At 36.1% G+C, this 17,816-nt stretch overlaps 1 protein-coding gene across 1 annotated transcript in view; it reads left to right on the top strand.

Moving 5' to 3' along the window:
* Positions 1 to 17,816, top strand: part of RYR2 (ryanodine receptor 2) — a 416,925-nt gene that overhangs the window by 102,218 nt on the left and 296,891 nt on the right. The window contains 1 exon segment of the mRNA XM_056487752.1: positions 10,249 to 10,353. Coding sequence (XP_056343727.1) covers positions 10,249 to 10,353 — 105 coding nt within the window.

Below are 17,816 nucleotides of genomic sequence, written 5' to 3'. Positions count from 1 at the left end.
TCAGGTTCTTTTGGTGTTTCTCTGAGTATGGACCAGTTATATTTGCACAGTACAGTGTTTACAGCTGGCAATAAGGCAATAATTGACAGAAATGCAAATCAAAATCAACAGTTGTTCAAATGGCTTTAGATAATGTAGGATGAATTGGTTTTGATGCTTTAAGATGCTTTGAACAGCCAAGGTATGTATTGATCTTTAAAAGAAGCAGCAGGGACAAGCTGTTTCTAGCACAGGACTTGCATGAGAAGGTTGGACAGAAGTCCTAGAAAGCAAACAAATGTTCTGCTCAGTGCAATATGAAAAATGAACTGACTTTCCAACAAAGCATTTGAGTGCCCATTTTTCAATAAAATAGAAAGCCCAGTAATACAGAATTTCTCTTTCTAGTGTATGTAATTTGATTGAGTATTAGCAAATAAAAAGGCCCATAGAAATTAAGTCAAATTGCAATAAGGTTTTATTTTTAAATAAGAAACATGCCCAGTTTGATTAGCTGTTATATTAAAACTTAATAAGCTTTGAGTGCCATATTTGATATTTGATTTGACCTGAAGTACACTAACAATAAATTAAGCCTCTTTGGGCTGATACATTTGAAAGATGCATCTAGATTAATGACTATATAAGTCTTCGTTAGCTCAAATTGGCAAAATAATTCCCTTTTGTTTTGCATGTTTCTGGCTAATTTATCATGGAGGTGATACATATAACTGTCTGCATGATTCTTACTAGAATTTTTTTGTCTCTATAGAAAAGGAGTTAATGAAAAAGCAATTAATGAAAAAGAATTTTGGTTATTTTGAAGAAGTTAAAATTATGTGGCTTTCTTTTTGGTCTGTTTTTTAGAAAATAAACAAATACCAGACAATTGAAAGGTTATTTTAACCCCTGGCATGGACGGGCACCCAAGTAGGGGAGTGAAACATCTATGCCTGGTTAGTTGAACGTTAAGGTATTGGCAAATTAAAATTAGAACCACCTAGAAATGGTATGTGCTTGTGTATAATAGGTGTCTGTAAAGGTCTGTAGTTATTATCTTATTATTTGATGTCAGAATGGGAAATTTTGAAAAGGAAGATCTTGACTCTGTGGTCAAGGAAGAAACTCCAGGTTGGTCAATGGTCTAAATGAGCATCACAGTCTCCTGTAGGGGTCATATCTGTGAACTTGTTATACTCCCCCCTGAACATGTATTCAAGGGTGGCAGGAAAAAAGTCACAAGTCACAAGGTTAAGGTCCTTGAGACTGTCTTTACCATCTCTGAATTTTTAAGCCTCTTGCTTTATTGCCTCTTGCCTAATTCACTTCTGAGGCAGGTGGGAAATGCATGTGGGTATTTCTGTCTAGACACTATTTTGTGGAAGCTTCTTGTTCTGTGTGCTACTGAATGATAAGCAAAGAATTATTTAGAGCAGCAGTTTGTTTCATGTTAACAGTTTAGTAGCAATATTTGGGCACCCTCGACCAAGAAAGAACAATATTTGACTATTAAGAAAAAATTAATCTTAATTATTGTTTTTGATTTTGTAGTTAATAGGGATGTATACTGAAGCAAGTGTTTATTTTTCACATCATGCAGTGGATGTTCAAATGTTGTGCCATGCCCAGGCAAGCAGGGTCTTTATATTCTTAGACATTGATAGATAAGCCACAGTTTCTAAGTATACATGGTAAGCTTTTATTTTTTTTCAAACAAATATTTATGCCTGAAAGTATTATTGCACTTTTTATCAGCAGTGGAACCTTGTCAGTATAAGTCCTGAAATCACTGGAGAGTTTCCTGGCAGGCAGTCCTTGCTTTTAGGATGCTTCAAATCCTTCTGTCCCTGACCCAAATTATCTGCTAGAGTTTCTCTTTAGCTACAAGAACTTCATTATTAAATATAGATTTTTTTTTTTTTTAACTGTAAAACTTTCAATATATGATTCTGATTGATTTGCTTAACAGAGATGGATGTACATATCTTCTAAGGTAATTTATTTTTTTAAATATAATTTTAAACTGTCTTGCCCAGGAGAGAGCTGATGATACATCTCCTTTTCTTCATTTAAGGGCAAGTCAGAAGTGACTCAGAGCATAAACTTCCAGTGCTCCATTCAGCAATATATTATTTTCTTAGGTACATGGGTTGACCACTGATTTCAACAACAGACAGTGGAAAATGATATTTGAAAACTTAGAACAAAATCCTTAAAAGTGAAAATTTTATGTCTGTTATGTTTTTTAGGTCATAATTTATGAGATAAACAGATTTTACTTTGCTTAGACATGGTGTTTCATGTTTACTGCAATGTAAATGAATTGCTCATAAGAGTTGGTTTTCTGGAAGCATTAGTACTTATGTTTATTTGAATGTAATTTTTATGTGTGAAAATTCTACTGTGAAGATTTCAGATATGGGATAAATTTAACAGTAAGAGAATCTCAGCAAATAATGACCTATTGGTTATTATGCAAGGGCAAGAACTTCCACTGACACAGGTCAGGCTGTGTCACTTATTACAGGCACAAAACATCTGTATATCTGTGCTATTTGTTTGATCTGTAAGGTTACAGGGTTGCTACTTGGAGATAAGATGGCTGTAATGTGTATGGCTTACATTAAATCTGGTCAGGGATTCTTTTAGGAAGATTTTCCTTTTGGGTATCTGCAGTGTTTTTCAGAGAGGGAACAAAATAGTATTTTATAAAGGTTGTCTTTCTGATGCTGCAAGAATCAAAAGGTAACTGCTTCCTTCCATGTTCTAAAGCAACAGTACCCTCCCAACTGATAATATCATAGATTTTTCCATTACTTTTTGTAGTAGTTACAAATACAACATAATCTCTAAGAATAAAAGGGAACGTTAAAGTTTTGAATAATGCACATAAAATTAGCATAATAAGATTGAATTTTCAGGGTTAATATGAAGATAAGCCATGTTTTGTTAATTTGGATGTATGCCTAGAACCTTTGCAGCACTGTTGATCCTATGAGCTTTTCTTATTTTATTAATCAGCATGAAATTTTCCTAATTACCTTAAAAATTAGCACATTTTCACTGCATTAGGGTGATACACAATTAATGTTCATCTAAGCTTCTGCCTACAGCAGCAAATGTTGTGATGGGAGTTGAGCTGATTGACCAAGTTTATCCATCAATGCTGCAGTGTAGTTGTATGGCTCCTTACCTAATATCCCTTTTATCTGTTGCTAAGAGTTTTACATTTTCAAAAAGGAGATAAAAAGGAAATAGCTCTCAGTAATGTAGATATGTGGGACTTATGTCCTTAGGTTAGAAAGGAGACTAGAGGGAAGAGATGGAGGGTAAGAGGAAAAAGTCTCTTATCCATTTAAAGATGGAATGGATGCAGCCCTTAATCTATACAGAAACTAAATACCATACCAGGAATTACAGCTTCCAAGTGATTAAGATACTCTGCTCTGTTAATAATGGCCTCAAGACCTTTTGACAGATTTCAGGATCAAAGCTATTTCCAAAGAGCAAAAACTGAAAAACTGTAAGATGAAACTTTGAAACTGTTTCCAGCAAAAAGGAAAATACTGTAATTGTACTTAAGTAAGTACATCTGAAGGAGAAGTAGGTTTCTTACGGATTTTTAAAGCAAATTGTGAGAAGGAGAAACCTCAAGAAGCAGGTTCCTTCTATGCCTTCAAGTTTGTACAGGTTAAGTTTCAGGCACACATGATTTTCTTTGCCAATGAGTTCTGTTACATAGTGACCAGCAGATGACATTTCACTATCTGAAAATGAAAGTGAGGAAGGATTTTTTTTGTCTTCACTGCTGTGCAAACTCACAGAGGATAAAAACTGGTAACTCCCTGTAATCAGATGAAGACTACCATGGAAGAATGTTTGCTGTATCAACAGAAAGTGTGCTCAGTGTATCAAGGTTTTTTCCACCACTGGTTTTTTTCAAATCTAATGCTTCACTTCTGGGAAACTTCTGCACTAAGAGGTCTGGACAAGATGGAGAAACTTCATATATGTGACCAGAGAGAGTATTTTTAAGAAAATCAAAACAGTTGGTTGTTTTGGTCAGATTAACAAGAGTCATCAGCATGTGGCATAAGCAAACAACAGAATTCAAGAGAACCACTGATTTGAAAATGGAATGATTGCAATGTACGTGTCTGACGTCAGTTCCACCACTAACTGGTTTTCCCTGTTTTTGTCTCCTTTTTCCGTTTTTTTTTTTTTTTTTTTTTTTTTTTTTTTAAATTCTAGACACTACTCTAGATTTTATCCTCCTGTCAGTTTCTAAGTTTTATCTCCTGAAACAGTTTTCCTGTGGAAAAAGGACCCTTTTGAGCTTTCAAGTGTTGACAAGAGACTTTACACTATGTGAAAATGACATTTTTCAGGAAGTAGAATGTGCTGGAATTTTTGAAGTTTTTCCTAGAAAAGGTGAAAAGGATGTACTTGTGACAAAAAGCCACTGCCTTGTCAAACTGCTCTTCCAAAAACATGAGGGTCTTAGAAGTTTTAGGTGTAGTAACATAAAAAGTTTTGAATGCTGAGAATTTCTCTGCTTTTGGGGGAAACAACTGCTTGGGATGGAATGTCCTATAAAAGCCTCACACAGAAAGGGATGGTTTCAGACTGAAATAGCCATAGGCAGCTGATAGAAAACTTTCTGTAGGGGGTGTCCAGGCAACCTTCACAGCCTGCTCATGGTAAGCACATGGGAGCTTGGGGCTGCTCCTGGAGGAGTTCCAGGGAGAGCACAGGGCTACTTGACACTCCTCTCTACAGAACTGAAACCATAAGGCTCAGAATTCCTTCTGTCTTTTCTGCTTTGGGATTTGATGAAGATGGTTCATTCTGTTTGGCTGACAGGACCCATATATTTCTGTGCTGGCTCCATTGTTTCTATGACAAGCTTGAAAACAAGGAAAGCTAGACCTTCTATGTAGAGTCCTAGAAATAGAAGTTTTTTCTTGGTAATATTGAGTGTGTTTCATCACTGTCACCAGACAGAAGCTCATTTAAACAGAAAGGGCTGCCAGAAAGATGGAGATGTATACATTTAAATGTAACTTGAAAATAGCTGATGGTTCAGTTTCTTTCAGGCTACTCCCACAAATAGAACTACAGATGTTTTGCTTAAATTCTGTACTAAAATGAATTTTCTGAGTCCTCCTACTTGGATTCTCGAAGTTAGGCATCTAGTAAATGGGCTAGCATTAAAATAAGTTATGAACACCCACATCTCATTTTTTGACACCAGGCTGCTTAATTAGGTGATTGTTTAGGTGCTGCTGTCTGAATACTCAGTATATGGTTAAAAACTAAATACCTGCAAGTCCATTTAATTGGGAATTTCGTTAAAAGAAGAAAAAAAAATAACTGTGACCTTAGAAAAATAACTGAGAAGCTTGCAAATATCTAGGAAGAGAAGTAAAGCTGAGGTGAAGCTGCTTAGTCTTAGAGACAGAATTCTGTTTGCTGATGCAATTTATTATCCTTCAGTCTCTTGGTAAGATTTATGAGGCAGAAGTTCAGTTTACATTCACAAGATTACATGCAACATATTATATGAGCAGGTTGTGGCTTGTTAGCACTGTGTGATTGTCAGAGTAATGACAACAGCACTGACTTTTGCATCTCAGCCTCTTGTTTCATTGGAGTGTGTAAATAGAAATTCTCTAGAAAATTAAATTGAGCATAATGAATACATCCAGTACCCATGATTCACCTGTGGGTTGGAATGCAGTTAGGGTTATTTTTAAATATATTTCAAAAGCTTTATTCAAAACACCTTTTTAATAAAGGGTATGATTATCTAATTTGCAAATTTGCCTCCCACAGAGTAAAGTGTAGTTTAATATGCAAATATTACTACAGAAAACTAGTGTACACAATAAATGTAGTTTCAAATGACAGAAAGAATAAGGAATTCACTAATTTTCTAAATAATCCAGTAATTACTTCAGTAATGGGTATGCATTAAGAATTCCAGATGACCATTACATTTGTTTTAATTTGTCTAATTTTGCTGATTGGGCTATTACAAGTCATAGTGAAGGAAAAAAAAAGGTAATAATAATTTACTGTTTACTCCTAGAGGTACTGAATCTCCTTTTGAAATTCAATATACAATTTCTATTTATTTATGTAATAACTTTTTAAAAAATCGAACTACTTGCATATTAGGCTGTAATTATGACTGCGTAAATATTTTCTAAAAAGAAAAATTAACAAGAGGACAAATCTAAACATGAATTGTCAGCCAAAAATAGTAATGCTTTAATTAATACTGAGATAAACTGGAATTACTCTTTGCCTTTTAAGTCAGTGGGTATATTTTATATTCAAACTCATTAAAGTACAATTTATTTTTGCAAATGTGTCAGAAATGAATGAAAATAAATTATATTGGATATTGCCATTGCTTATCAGAATTTTCCGCTGAATATATGAACTGAAGTGATACAGATTCCCTGGATTGTCCAAGGACTGTCATGAAGCCAACCAACCCCCCCTCTTGGGAATATTAATTTATTTTCTATGTCTTCATGAAAAAAGTTACTGCAGCAAATACAAATATGATGAAAATTGGTGGAAAAGAAGGTTGAAGACTGCCAATATGGTTATTTATATGTGATGAGACCTCTGCTTTTGAGCTGATCAGTTTTTGGGGGTTATAGTTTGTGGTCTGTTATCAAAATAGAGATGCCATTTAAATACCATTTATCTGTTAGTTAAACCTGGTAGTATTGGTGTTGATTAAAAGTGCATTGGTGGGCTGTTAGACATGTAGCAAAATATTTTCTTTAAAATTATTTATTATTTAATAGTGTGTTCACAGTCTAGCAAAGCAGTCACTGCCAACACCTTTCACCTGTCCTCAGAAAAAAGCCTGATGTTGAAAACTAATTGCTGCAGGTTTTCCTTGCAGCCACTAGCATTTGCAACTGTTCTCCAGGCTGGGAACTAAAATTTACTGTGTACTTTGTATGAAGATATCTTTCAGTAGAGAATGTTAGGCTGCCATAGAATACCTTTATTTTTCATATGCCATCCTCTGTCTGTGTGAGAGATAATATGAGAGACAATAAGGTAGATAATCAGAGGTCTGGCAGAGACTCTTTTTCTTTCCTCATTTTTATTTTATGCTTTGAAGAGATGGAAAAGGCACTGTGAGTAATTTTTGTTGTATTTAAATGAGTTTTAAAATTATTGAAATTTCTGCCTTTGGAGGTTATTCAAGAGAGGAACCTTCTGTCTGTGTCTCACACCCAAAGCCTCATCCTTTAAATCTGTAGTGTTGAAAGCATCAGCAATTGAAATAAAGTGTATGGGGTGAGCAGAGCTGTAAATGAGCTACATTGGCAGGTCTTCTCTGTCCTGTGCTTTTCCATGCTTTGATTGTTGTCTGTGCTGGGATTGATGCAGTCATGCCTGTTGGATCTGCAGTAGAGCAGAGCTGGCTGAGGAGCTATCAGAGAGGCAGGTCTAATTCACATGCTCCCTGCAGGCATCAGTAGGTGCATCTTTCCTCAGCTCTTCAGGGAAAAACATTCCTCCCTGAGGGCCACCAAGTACCCAGGCATTCATGCAATGAAGATGAGGTGGGATAATATGCTCTCCCTTTTGCCTCATGAAAAAAGCCTGGCTCTAACATTTTGCTAGACTGCACACAGTACTTCTTTCACTTAATTAAAGCAAAACTATCTCATGCATACTTTTTTACTCCCTAGCAGCAAAAAGTGTGCCTTACTCACTTGCAATGAGAATAGCTGAAAAATGTTAATTGGGACTTCATAGCTCAGTTTTAATGGGTAGGAAGGGAAGTGCTCATAACTGTCTTGATCATAAAGGGGAATGAAATGGGTGAAAGAGAAGCATCCTAGTTATGTTTTTGTTCGGTGTTTGAAATGATGCAGGATTTTCGATATTGGAATGTAAAATAACCATGGAGTAGGTTTAATAGAAAAAACTTTGATACATCCAAAATTGTATGTGTGAGACATACATATGTTCTGCCAGCAAAAATGCTGCTTTAAATAACAGTAATAACAGTGGGAATATTGTTAAGGAGACTTTGCTTATAGATGCAGAAAAGGGAGCCTTGACTCATTTCTGAGCACAGTGTGTGGAGCATTTCTTCTCTTGTTCACACTCTTGTTTGTCAGTCTTCACTGGGCAGAATGGAGGGTGAGCTGCACTGTTGGGCTCACTGTGAGGCTTTCTAGGCTGGAAAACTGTCCTTACATTAACTGAGTAGAAGCAGCACCTTGCAGCCTGAGATCTTTGAGTACTCTCTTTCCTGCTTTGTAAAATAAGGGTTTGTGATAGTACTTACATTACAAGGGTGTTTTGAAGACAATCTAATTTGTTGGTTGTTGGCTAGTTTTAGCATAGAAAGGACTGCTGTAGTGTCTGACAAACTACAAAAGAAAAATTGTAACAAGAACATTGAAAAATAATTAAACACCTGATTCTGGAGGAGTTGGCTGAAAAATATTGCATGCCTAAGTGTCATTGCATAAGTTAGTCAAAACCGATGCAAAAGAAGATGCTATTAAAAAACTTTTTAATCTGGCTGAATCTTAAAGTACAGTTCTACGTTAATTTCTTTGAAATACAAGCACTGGAAAATAGTGAAAGATCTTTTATGTATTAAACAGACCTGAATTGCTGTATTTAGTAGGGATAAACAGCAGTATAACAAGCTAGTAAGAGTGTGAAATATTCTGAGTAAACTGACTTTTTGGGGAAAAAAAAAAAGAATTGGCAACTATCTTTTACAATTTGGCCTTGGAAGTTGTCTCTTTACTTTGTACACCATTTGAGTAAGTGTGCACTTTTACAGCTTTACCAGCAAAAGTATTCATGGTGTAAAAAACTGAAAGAGTCAATAAAAGTATTCCTAAACTAAAATATGCAACTTACATGAGAAGAAAATAGAGAAGGAATACGAAAGAATTTCTGGAGCCAAGTAAAGGTGTGTAGGAGTTGAATGTTCTATTAACAGAAGAAAAGATCCCTACATAAAATCTAATTTTACTTTGCTACTTTATAACTTAGACATTGCTATTACAAACCTCTTTCAATTTTATATGAATTTTTATGATAGTCTGGAAAATTAACTTTTCAGTAGTTCAGTGATATTTTTTTCAAGCATGACACGTTAAATAATAATTTTTGGAAGACTAGTTTTATCCCAGTTGGAGCAGCCTGTGGTGAAGTATGCTGCCTTCAGGCATGTGAAGCTGCTGGCTTGACCTTGGTATTTGGTGTCCAGTATTTCTGCTATGAAAATTCATCTTGAACTTTATGATAAGGATGAGGTCTGGCTAACTACCAGTAGCCTAAAGATTGCATTTGGTTTTTCCTCACAATCTGAGCATAATGTACGGGACACTTGTTCCATGTGCTAATATCCAAGCAGACCTATTATTGCTTTGCTTAGGAACCTTTCCATTCCCAATTTTATTCTCTAATTTTCTTTGTACAGCTAGTATTGCTGCTCCTATTCCTTTCAAGGAGCACATCCAAGAAGGGTCTGCCTCTATTCCCCTGTAATCACCATTAGATTTTTAAAGAGAATGGCAAGATTTCTCTCCTCCTCTCTGCAGACACACAGGAGGAGTGTCCTAGCCCTGACATTTGTTGTAATTCGGTATATGAGGTATAAGAACTGAAATCAGGATCCTGTAACCTCCTTCCTGCAAACCCCAGGTCCTGTCTCCCTTTCCGGTCCTGTGACCTTCCCCTGTGTCCTTGTACCCACCGGGGGTCGGGTATTCCGGTCCCTGTCCCCTCTGTGTCTTCATCCCATTGGCAGCTAGCCAAGGCCACTCCCATTCCCCTCTCCTGATTACCTGTTCCCCAGAGAAACTCGGCCTCTTTCCGGCCATACCATCGCCATGCAATAAACTGGGACTGAAAGAGCGTCTTTTGGTATCCTTCTCCATCCATGATGCGATACTTTGTCCTATCTTAAGTAATTAGGAAATAGACACAGTATAACAGCATCAGACATTCATGGAGATCCTCTGCTGAACTTGATGAAATTTGTTGATTTCTTCTTTTATTGGGAGTCTCTTTCTTTTTTAGAGGGGACTGCTTACCCCAGGTATCAGCTTGCACATGCTGAGCAGAGCATTGCTGGATTTCATAGCCTCAGAGATGTATTAGATCTTTCACATCCATGGATGGAGAGGCAAAACTGAGTCACTGGAAAGTGCTACTCAGCAAATGTGTTACTAATGTGATCTCATGGTTCTCTTTTACTAGAATGTTCCACCTGATTTGTCCATCTGCACCTCTGTGCTGGAGCAGTCTCTGTCAGTACGAGCCCTCCAGGAAATGCTGGCTAACACAGAAGAAAAGGCAGAAGGGGTAAGTTATTGAACATTCACCTTTCTTCATCTTGCAAAATAGTACTTTTTTCCTATGGTACCACAGGTTTCATGACTGTCACATGCTTATAACATGATTGTATTGAATTTTCCTCCTTTGCTACAGGAATAGTCTGGTTTTTTGAAAATTATAAGCACTTGCAGTGTCCACTGAAGTTTGTAAATTCTATGCTATGTGTGTAAATTCAATGTGCTTTGAGTCAGTATAGAGTTACAAGGGTGTTTTAGTTTGAGAATCTCATAACATGTCATATAAAGCTTGATCACTTCTTCTGAACAATTAAGTTTTCTGAGCATTCCTGACTATATTGGGTGAGACTGTCAAAAGGTCTTAAGATGCCTTGGATGTATGCTGGTTGTGTCTGGAAAGAATGAAACTGTTGTGTGTGCCCCAAGCTAAAATATGCTCTAACAGGTCTTTAAGCTGAAGATAAAATATTATTGAGCCTTGGTGGACAAGAAATAGCAGTCTGGAAGATGAAGGATGTAGGAATTACTTAAATCCTATAAGAATTATTATTATTCCTAATAGGAATTAATAAATTTTTTTGACTAGCAAATAGTTATTTACAAAGAAATCATAGTAGTGTAATTAATGTTCCCTGCAGTGTGATTAATTTGATTTGTTATGGTGTAGTTTAATGTTCCATATGCAACTTATTGTGTTCCTTTGAATGCTATGCTCTAGCTCAAATCCTGTAAATTTTTGAGGAAGAGTGACTGTAGGCAGAGGAGTCATACAGGCAAAAGAGAAGCAGGTGTTAACAATAAGCCCATCACTCAAGAAAGCTGGCAGGAGATAAGCATGCCTCATGCCTCAAAAAACCAAACTAATATAGAGTAGTCAGTCCCATGAGATGCCAAGCACTTAGGCTGAAAATGATATTTGGGAAATGAAGTCTGGGAGCAGTCCCATGGACGATCCAGAGTGTGCTCTGCCAGTGAGAATTTGTTCCTAGAGAATGAAAACCATATCTGAGAGAAGAGGTGGTACAAGAGTTAAGCACATATGTACTTCTAAACCCCTCTTCTCTTACTTTGTGAGTACTGAAACCAAGACCAAGCAAATTCACGGGCAAAAAAATAAAATCAAAAGAAAAGACACATACAGGTATAATGTCAAAAATCACAGTCCAGACTCTAGGATCTACGGTAGTAACTGTGCATGGCCACATGTGTGAAGTAGAGCAACAGTTTTCTTTGTTTATTCCCAACAGATGTGAGCAGGAGCATGAACTAAAGGAAGTATAGGGGAATGTGTGATAAAGCAATGCTGTAGGGCAGAATGCAGTGAATGCAAAAACAATTTTTGAATGAAGTGCTGAAACTTCTCCTTAAATCATAACATCAACTTGAAGATTTTCTGTTGCACTGTCTTTAGCAGAGTGCTGGGACCTCTATTAAGGGAATATTTGCTTTTAATATAGAGATCTCACCTAGGGAACATTGGAGAATGAACAAACCTCTCTGCAGAATGATTAGAAAATGTGAGCTTGGGTATTCTGCTGGGAACAGGACAGACTTACGAGAGCTTTGTAGGGGTCTTAGGTGGAATGTGTGCAGTAGTTCTGGACTATTTCTGCACTAGATGTGAGTAGAAAAAGATTTTGTAGGACACACTGACCGATGAGACATACTATGTTTGGAGGTAATCTGGTATTTTCTGGAAACAATTTCAGATGTTTTCTGTCCATAACCATGAAGGTCAGAGCTTTGGACAGTTACACCTATGCCTAAAAAACACTGATGGCAGCTGCACTGGTCTACAGTGGTCTGTACTCAAAGGTCTTCTGAGATGTGCACAGGAAAGATAAAGCAATAGGAATCTGCTTGTTTGTCTCTTGCATATTAATATATTGATATTAGAAGAGAATAGTCTTGAAAATAATGGTTTGTAGATGAACACAAGGTCATGTTATCAATGTCAATATTTTTCTTTTTAGTAAGTCTTTGAAAGTCAAGAGTTATGATGATACTAAAATGACTGAAATGTACTTGCTGATAAATTAATAGAACTGACATTTGGTATCTGTATGTAGTTTCTATTAAAAATATGCAAATTTTGCCCTTGCATTTATATTTGTATATCATAGGGCAGGTACTTATATAGACAGCTTCATATTTGTTTGAAGTAAGTGTTGAAAGAAATTTTAAGATAGGAGGTAATTTTTCTTTTCTTAAATTACCTTCCTGGAGAAGCATCAATTATTATATTAAAATAACAGTGTTTCATTTAGGAGAAGAAAGTATATCAATTTTTTGAGAAATTGCTGCTATAAACTGGTATCAGCATGACCTTAGTTTTCTAGTGGAAATAATCCTGCAAAGGGAGGTCTTTTCAGTCCTCAGTTACTTTTCCTTACATTAGAAATCATTAAGATGCTGTGCTTATAAGAGGTCTTCTTGTGCTGTTTTGACTTTTGTGTTGTGTAATCTCTTGAAAGCTGTGTTTATATAATAGGTATTCTTGTTATATAACAGGTAAGTTAGCAGTAATGTAATGGTTGGGTTGTATGAACAAAATCTCATGCTGTCTTGAGTCAGAACAATAAGCAATTTTTTTGTGCCTGAGAAAGAATAACTGTGCACTTACTGGATTTAATGCTACTTCTCAATTAGTATCCTCTGCAATAAATACCTACCTTTTCAGTGCAAGAATCCCCAGATGAGAGTTTCCATGCTTGGTGAGATCAGTGATCCCTCTATCTGAATATACCTACTTGACCCTCCTTAACCAGATAAATGCTAGTATCAAAGGCAACAGTGGAAAATTAGTGAAATTTCCTAAGAAAGAATGTAGGTAGTGCTCTGTTTCTTCTAGGCACTGTTATTTTGTTCTCTGAGGTTTCACCCTTTCCCTGTAAAATATTAGGCTTAACTCTGACAATTTATTAAAACACTGACATTCATAGCTTGATTGAATGGTTTTGGTTTCAAAAATAAAACCTCAACCTTGTTTATTTGCTTAGGTAGCATTATTTGCACTTTTTATTTTTAACAGGTAATTCTTTTATTTTGCTGGGCTCTGGGGCGCTGTATGCATGTACCACTTTCATCAGTTCGTCTGCAGAAGAGAAACAAAAGCCAAAAACCAACAAACCAGAAATAGATAAGGAAAAAGAGAGAGATCTTGTGGAGAGAGAATAATAAATAATTATATAATGAGGAATATCATGTTGTAGTCTGGGCTGTGGTGTGTTAGGCAAGCAGAATTACAGGTGCACTGTCCTGCACATCGCTTTGGCTTGGTTTTTAAGTGCAATTTTTTTGTTATTAGAAAAGCAGATGTAAGATGAAAATGGAAGTCCTTATGTTTCTGTAAAGCATTTAAGACCATAAAAATCATTCAGGCCATCTATTCTTAGCCTGGTTGTTATTTCCAGTGAACTTTCTCTGGACCCAAGTGCCTAGTATTTCACTAAAGCTCATTAGTTGGAATGATCCTGAGAAGGCAAATCCATAGCTTCTGGAGTAATTTAGGAATGGTCATTGCAACTGGTTGGAACTGTGTTTGCTTCTGATTATTTTTCCTTTGATTGTCTTTTTGGATAGTTTATCTGATGGTTTTGGTTTGGTTTTTTTTTTAATATTTTAATTTTTAAAAATCACATCTTCCTTTCCTAGATTCAAGATCTCTATCATCTAGAACTTTCTTCTTGTGAAAGTGATTAAATGCTATAATCAAATCAGTTCCTGGAAATTTTCCCTCATTTTCTTAGGAAATGAAGCCTGGCCATTTGTCTGTTTGTGCTCTTGAAATCAGTAACTTCTGCAATTTCTGGACAGCATGAACTTTATTAGAAACAGGGTTAGGTAGTTCTTCCATATACAATGGATGTTGGGTAGGAAACAGGGATCTATCCTTATATATCCTAAAAGAGGAAGGGAAGGCAAAGTTTTCTGTTTTACATTACCATCAACCACTCTTGTGCTATTGCACCTTCTGCACAGCTTGCTTTCACTGAGAAAAGGTGTCACAAGGACATGGGGAGGAAGTTACCAGGTTTCAGGTGTGAGAGAGGGACTTACAATTTTGTGTCTTCTTTCAGCTTTGAGATACAAATGACTTTTTCATAAAAGCTAAACAACAGAGCTGTACATTGTATGCTATTACCAGTCTCACCTTTTATGACAAGGATACTTTTTTCCCTTTGTCCTTCTGTATACCCCGTAGAAAAGGGTATCCAGAAGTAAAGGTATGCAGACATATTTGACATGGAATAATGTCAGGTATTTTCTTAGCCTCAGTTGGTTCAAAAATGATTTAGATTTTGTCTGAAAGGTTTTTCTTTTTAAATAATCCTCAAGCAAGCATGCTGCATGAAATCTAGGTATTAAGATAAACATTTGCCAAGAGGGTGTGCAAATTAAAATTAACCTTCATAAAGCCCATTGCTACTAACTGTTATTTGAACTATATTTCAGAGGGTTTTTCATATGATTCAATATGAATTTTTTTTTTTAATGGGAGGATCTGAGTATTCCAAACACCACTACTCTCTGTATTTATATAAAAATGGGCTAGTTTGAACTTTTGTTCTATTCTAATGCTGTTGTTACTTCAAAGAGATAAAAACCAGTTTTGGGCACAGTGACTAGGTACAGGAAATTAAATTAGTTTGGCATTTAGAGGACATTTTCCTGTAAGTGGACAAGCACAAAATCATCTATCATCTATGTTGGCTGGAACAAAAAATAAATGCTTGTTATTCCCTGAGTTACACTTGCTTTGCCTGCGTGTTCTGAAATATATCCAACAGTCCCATAATATAAATAATGTACTATTTTTCCACCTTTTTATGTCTTTTATAGTCCTTCATGATAATTGTAATAGGTGAGACCACTGAAATTTGAATAGTCTGGATTATATTTTACATGCCATACCTGATGAATAGACTATATACATATGTGTGTATTTATATACAATGCATATAAATAGAGGTGTATGTGACTTGCTTTCACATGCCAGTGTGGTGTACATCTGTGTGTGGATGGGAGACCTTGTATCCCAAACAAAGAATTGTTTTTAACTGCACCATCCCATTGGAGTGATTGAGAACTCTATTAATAAATTGTCTTTTACAGCAGCTTTAATTAGTTTTTGTCAGAAGTGGTAAAACATTCTCTTCACTCTGGTCTACCAGAAGACTGGTGAGTGCCAAACCATTCCAATTGTTGTATCATACATCCATAGGAAAATCTTGTATCATTGGGAGGGTGTAGAGTAAGAGACATCTATTCTGTTGAGAGTTTCTGGAGCTGCTGTTTGTTGATCTGTGCTTTGTTCTGCCAACACGAGGTGTCTGCATGGGCTTTTTTTTTTGTTCAGGTGTATAAAGGAGTATGAGACTCCTGTAGGGTTTTTGTTTTTCCCAGTTTTATCAGCAAAGTGTTTGGAACATTCAATTCCTTTGCTAATGGCTAGGCTTCATGCTACATGAGCTGCTCGCTGCTAAAATCATCTGCACTTGGAGTGTAATGTGTTTCCTTTGGAATTGTGTTTTAATGACTCCAGCAGGACAGATGCACCAAACTCACTTATCCTCAATGGAACCCAATGGATTTCTCTCAGCTGCTTTTGTGTCCTTTCACTTCAAGTGCCAGCTTTTTGATTGCATACTAGAAAAAATGTAGTAGTGGAATAAGTAAGGATTTCTTTGCATGTCACTTGTAGCAAGAAGGGGACTGTGTAAGTAGTTATAATTTCTGTTTTGAATGAAATAATAAACTAGAAACTAGAATACATCAGGAGAGTGTAGGACTCTACAATTTATATTCAAATGATTTTAAGTGCTTATTCATAAAATCATGCTGTATTTTTTTTCTTTCTGAGGAAGCTTGAAGTGTATTTTTTTTGCTCTTTGTCTTTCTAGACTTCATTATACAGGGGAAAAACTTGGCTCTCAGTTGCCTAGTATGCTTGAAATTTGTTTACTTTTAGGTAAAATGAAATGTAGGGTTAAATCCCTTTTTAGTTTCCCACAAATTGATCTAAGTTGCTGTATTATCTACTGAACACTTCAGTGTGCAGTTTGCTGCATTTTCCCCGATATTTATTTGCCCAGGAACTGTGCTAATCAAATACTGTATACCATGAAGATCTGCTGTGCTTGGATACCCTATCCTATCCTCCTGGTTGGTAATGAAGATGTGAAACTGTCCATGCCACTATCACCTCTTGAGGGCTGGTCTTCCAGAGAGCTGGAGGTTCAGAGCTGGAAGCAGACTTCTTTCTATTTGATACTATTGGGTGTTCTCCTAACCCATGTGAAGAAGAACATTTCCTTCATGGAAGGGAAAATCTAATTGTGGAATGATGTTCTTAGACTTCTCAGGCATTGTTGCAATTGAAATTTAGGGAGAACTGTAGCCAGTTCAGTTCTGCCATGGAAGTGGAATGGGAAAGTGAAGATTAAAACAAAAATTGGTTCAGATTCTATGTAGTCCTAGGTAACAAACAGAGAATAGTTGAAAAAAAAGTTGCTGACAATATAAGCAATATAAAAGTCACTGAAACTGGAACTTTTATGTACTGAGCTGCCACAAAGACAGCTGAGAAATACTGGCAGAGAGATTAGAATGAGGAACTCAAGGTGTACTGTGTGGGTTTTTAACTTGGATTGCAAATAAAGGGGATTGGTTGTTTTTGTCTTTTACCTCTCAATTCTCTAGGTATTATCCCTGTGCAATCTATAAGCTATAGCTTGTTAAATTCAAGTATGGCAGCATACTGATGCTTTTCAGTAAAGGTTCCCTGTTAGGTCCTGAAAATGCTTGGCTTTTTTTTTTTTTTTTTTAATGAAATTTAAGCACAGCAAAATTGAAATTTATACAGCTAAATTCATCTTCTGAACCAAATCTTTTTTTTTTTTTTTTTTTAATCAGCAGTTGAAATTAATGTACTAAAGGCTATTTATGCAAAATGATGAAAAGATAAACCCCACCAAATCCTCACATTCAGATGCTGTTTCAGAATTTTGAAGAGTCTCAATTTTGCTGCTCAATCCTGTGTAAAGCTGAGATAGTCTCCTAAACCACTCATTTTCTTAATGCTAGCAGATGTCATGACAAAGCTAGTAACACACTGAGTTTTTAGACCAGGCCAGTGTAGATAAGCAGTTGGAATCAATAAGCTAAGCAGTGATTGCTACTTGCATTTTTTTCTGATTTTGTTTGTCTTCGTATCTCAGGACTGATTTATACACATGTTGAGGACCATAGATGATGAAAGCTACCCATAAAATAATGTTAGAAATTGGGTCCTAGGCATCTCAGACTAACCTCCCTGCTTTGTGTATTACATTAATTTTAGTGCATTCTTTATATCTGTTCATAAGTCATCTGGGGTATTGTGAGAATGGAAATAACACTTATGAGGTTAGCTTTACAGTAGTGAATAGCATAAAATGGATAGCATATAATTGTTTTGTCTTTAGAAGAGTT

The sequence above is a fragment of the Oenanthe melanoleuca genome, chromosome 3 (assembly GCF_029582105.1).
Source record: "Oenanthe melanoleuca isolate GR-GAL-2019-014 chromosome 3, OMel1.0, whole genome shotgun sequence".
Lineage (NCBI taxonomy): Eukaryota > Metazoa > Chordata > Aves > Passeriformes > Muscicapidae > Oenanthe > Oenanthe melanoleuca.
Note: the sequence above shows the minus strand (reverse complement) of the source record. Positions and strands in the feature narration are given on the sequence as shown.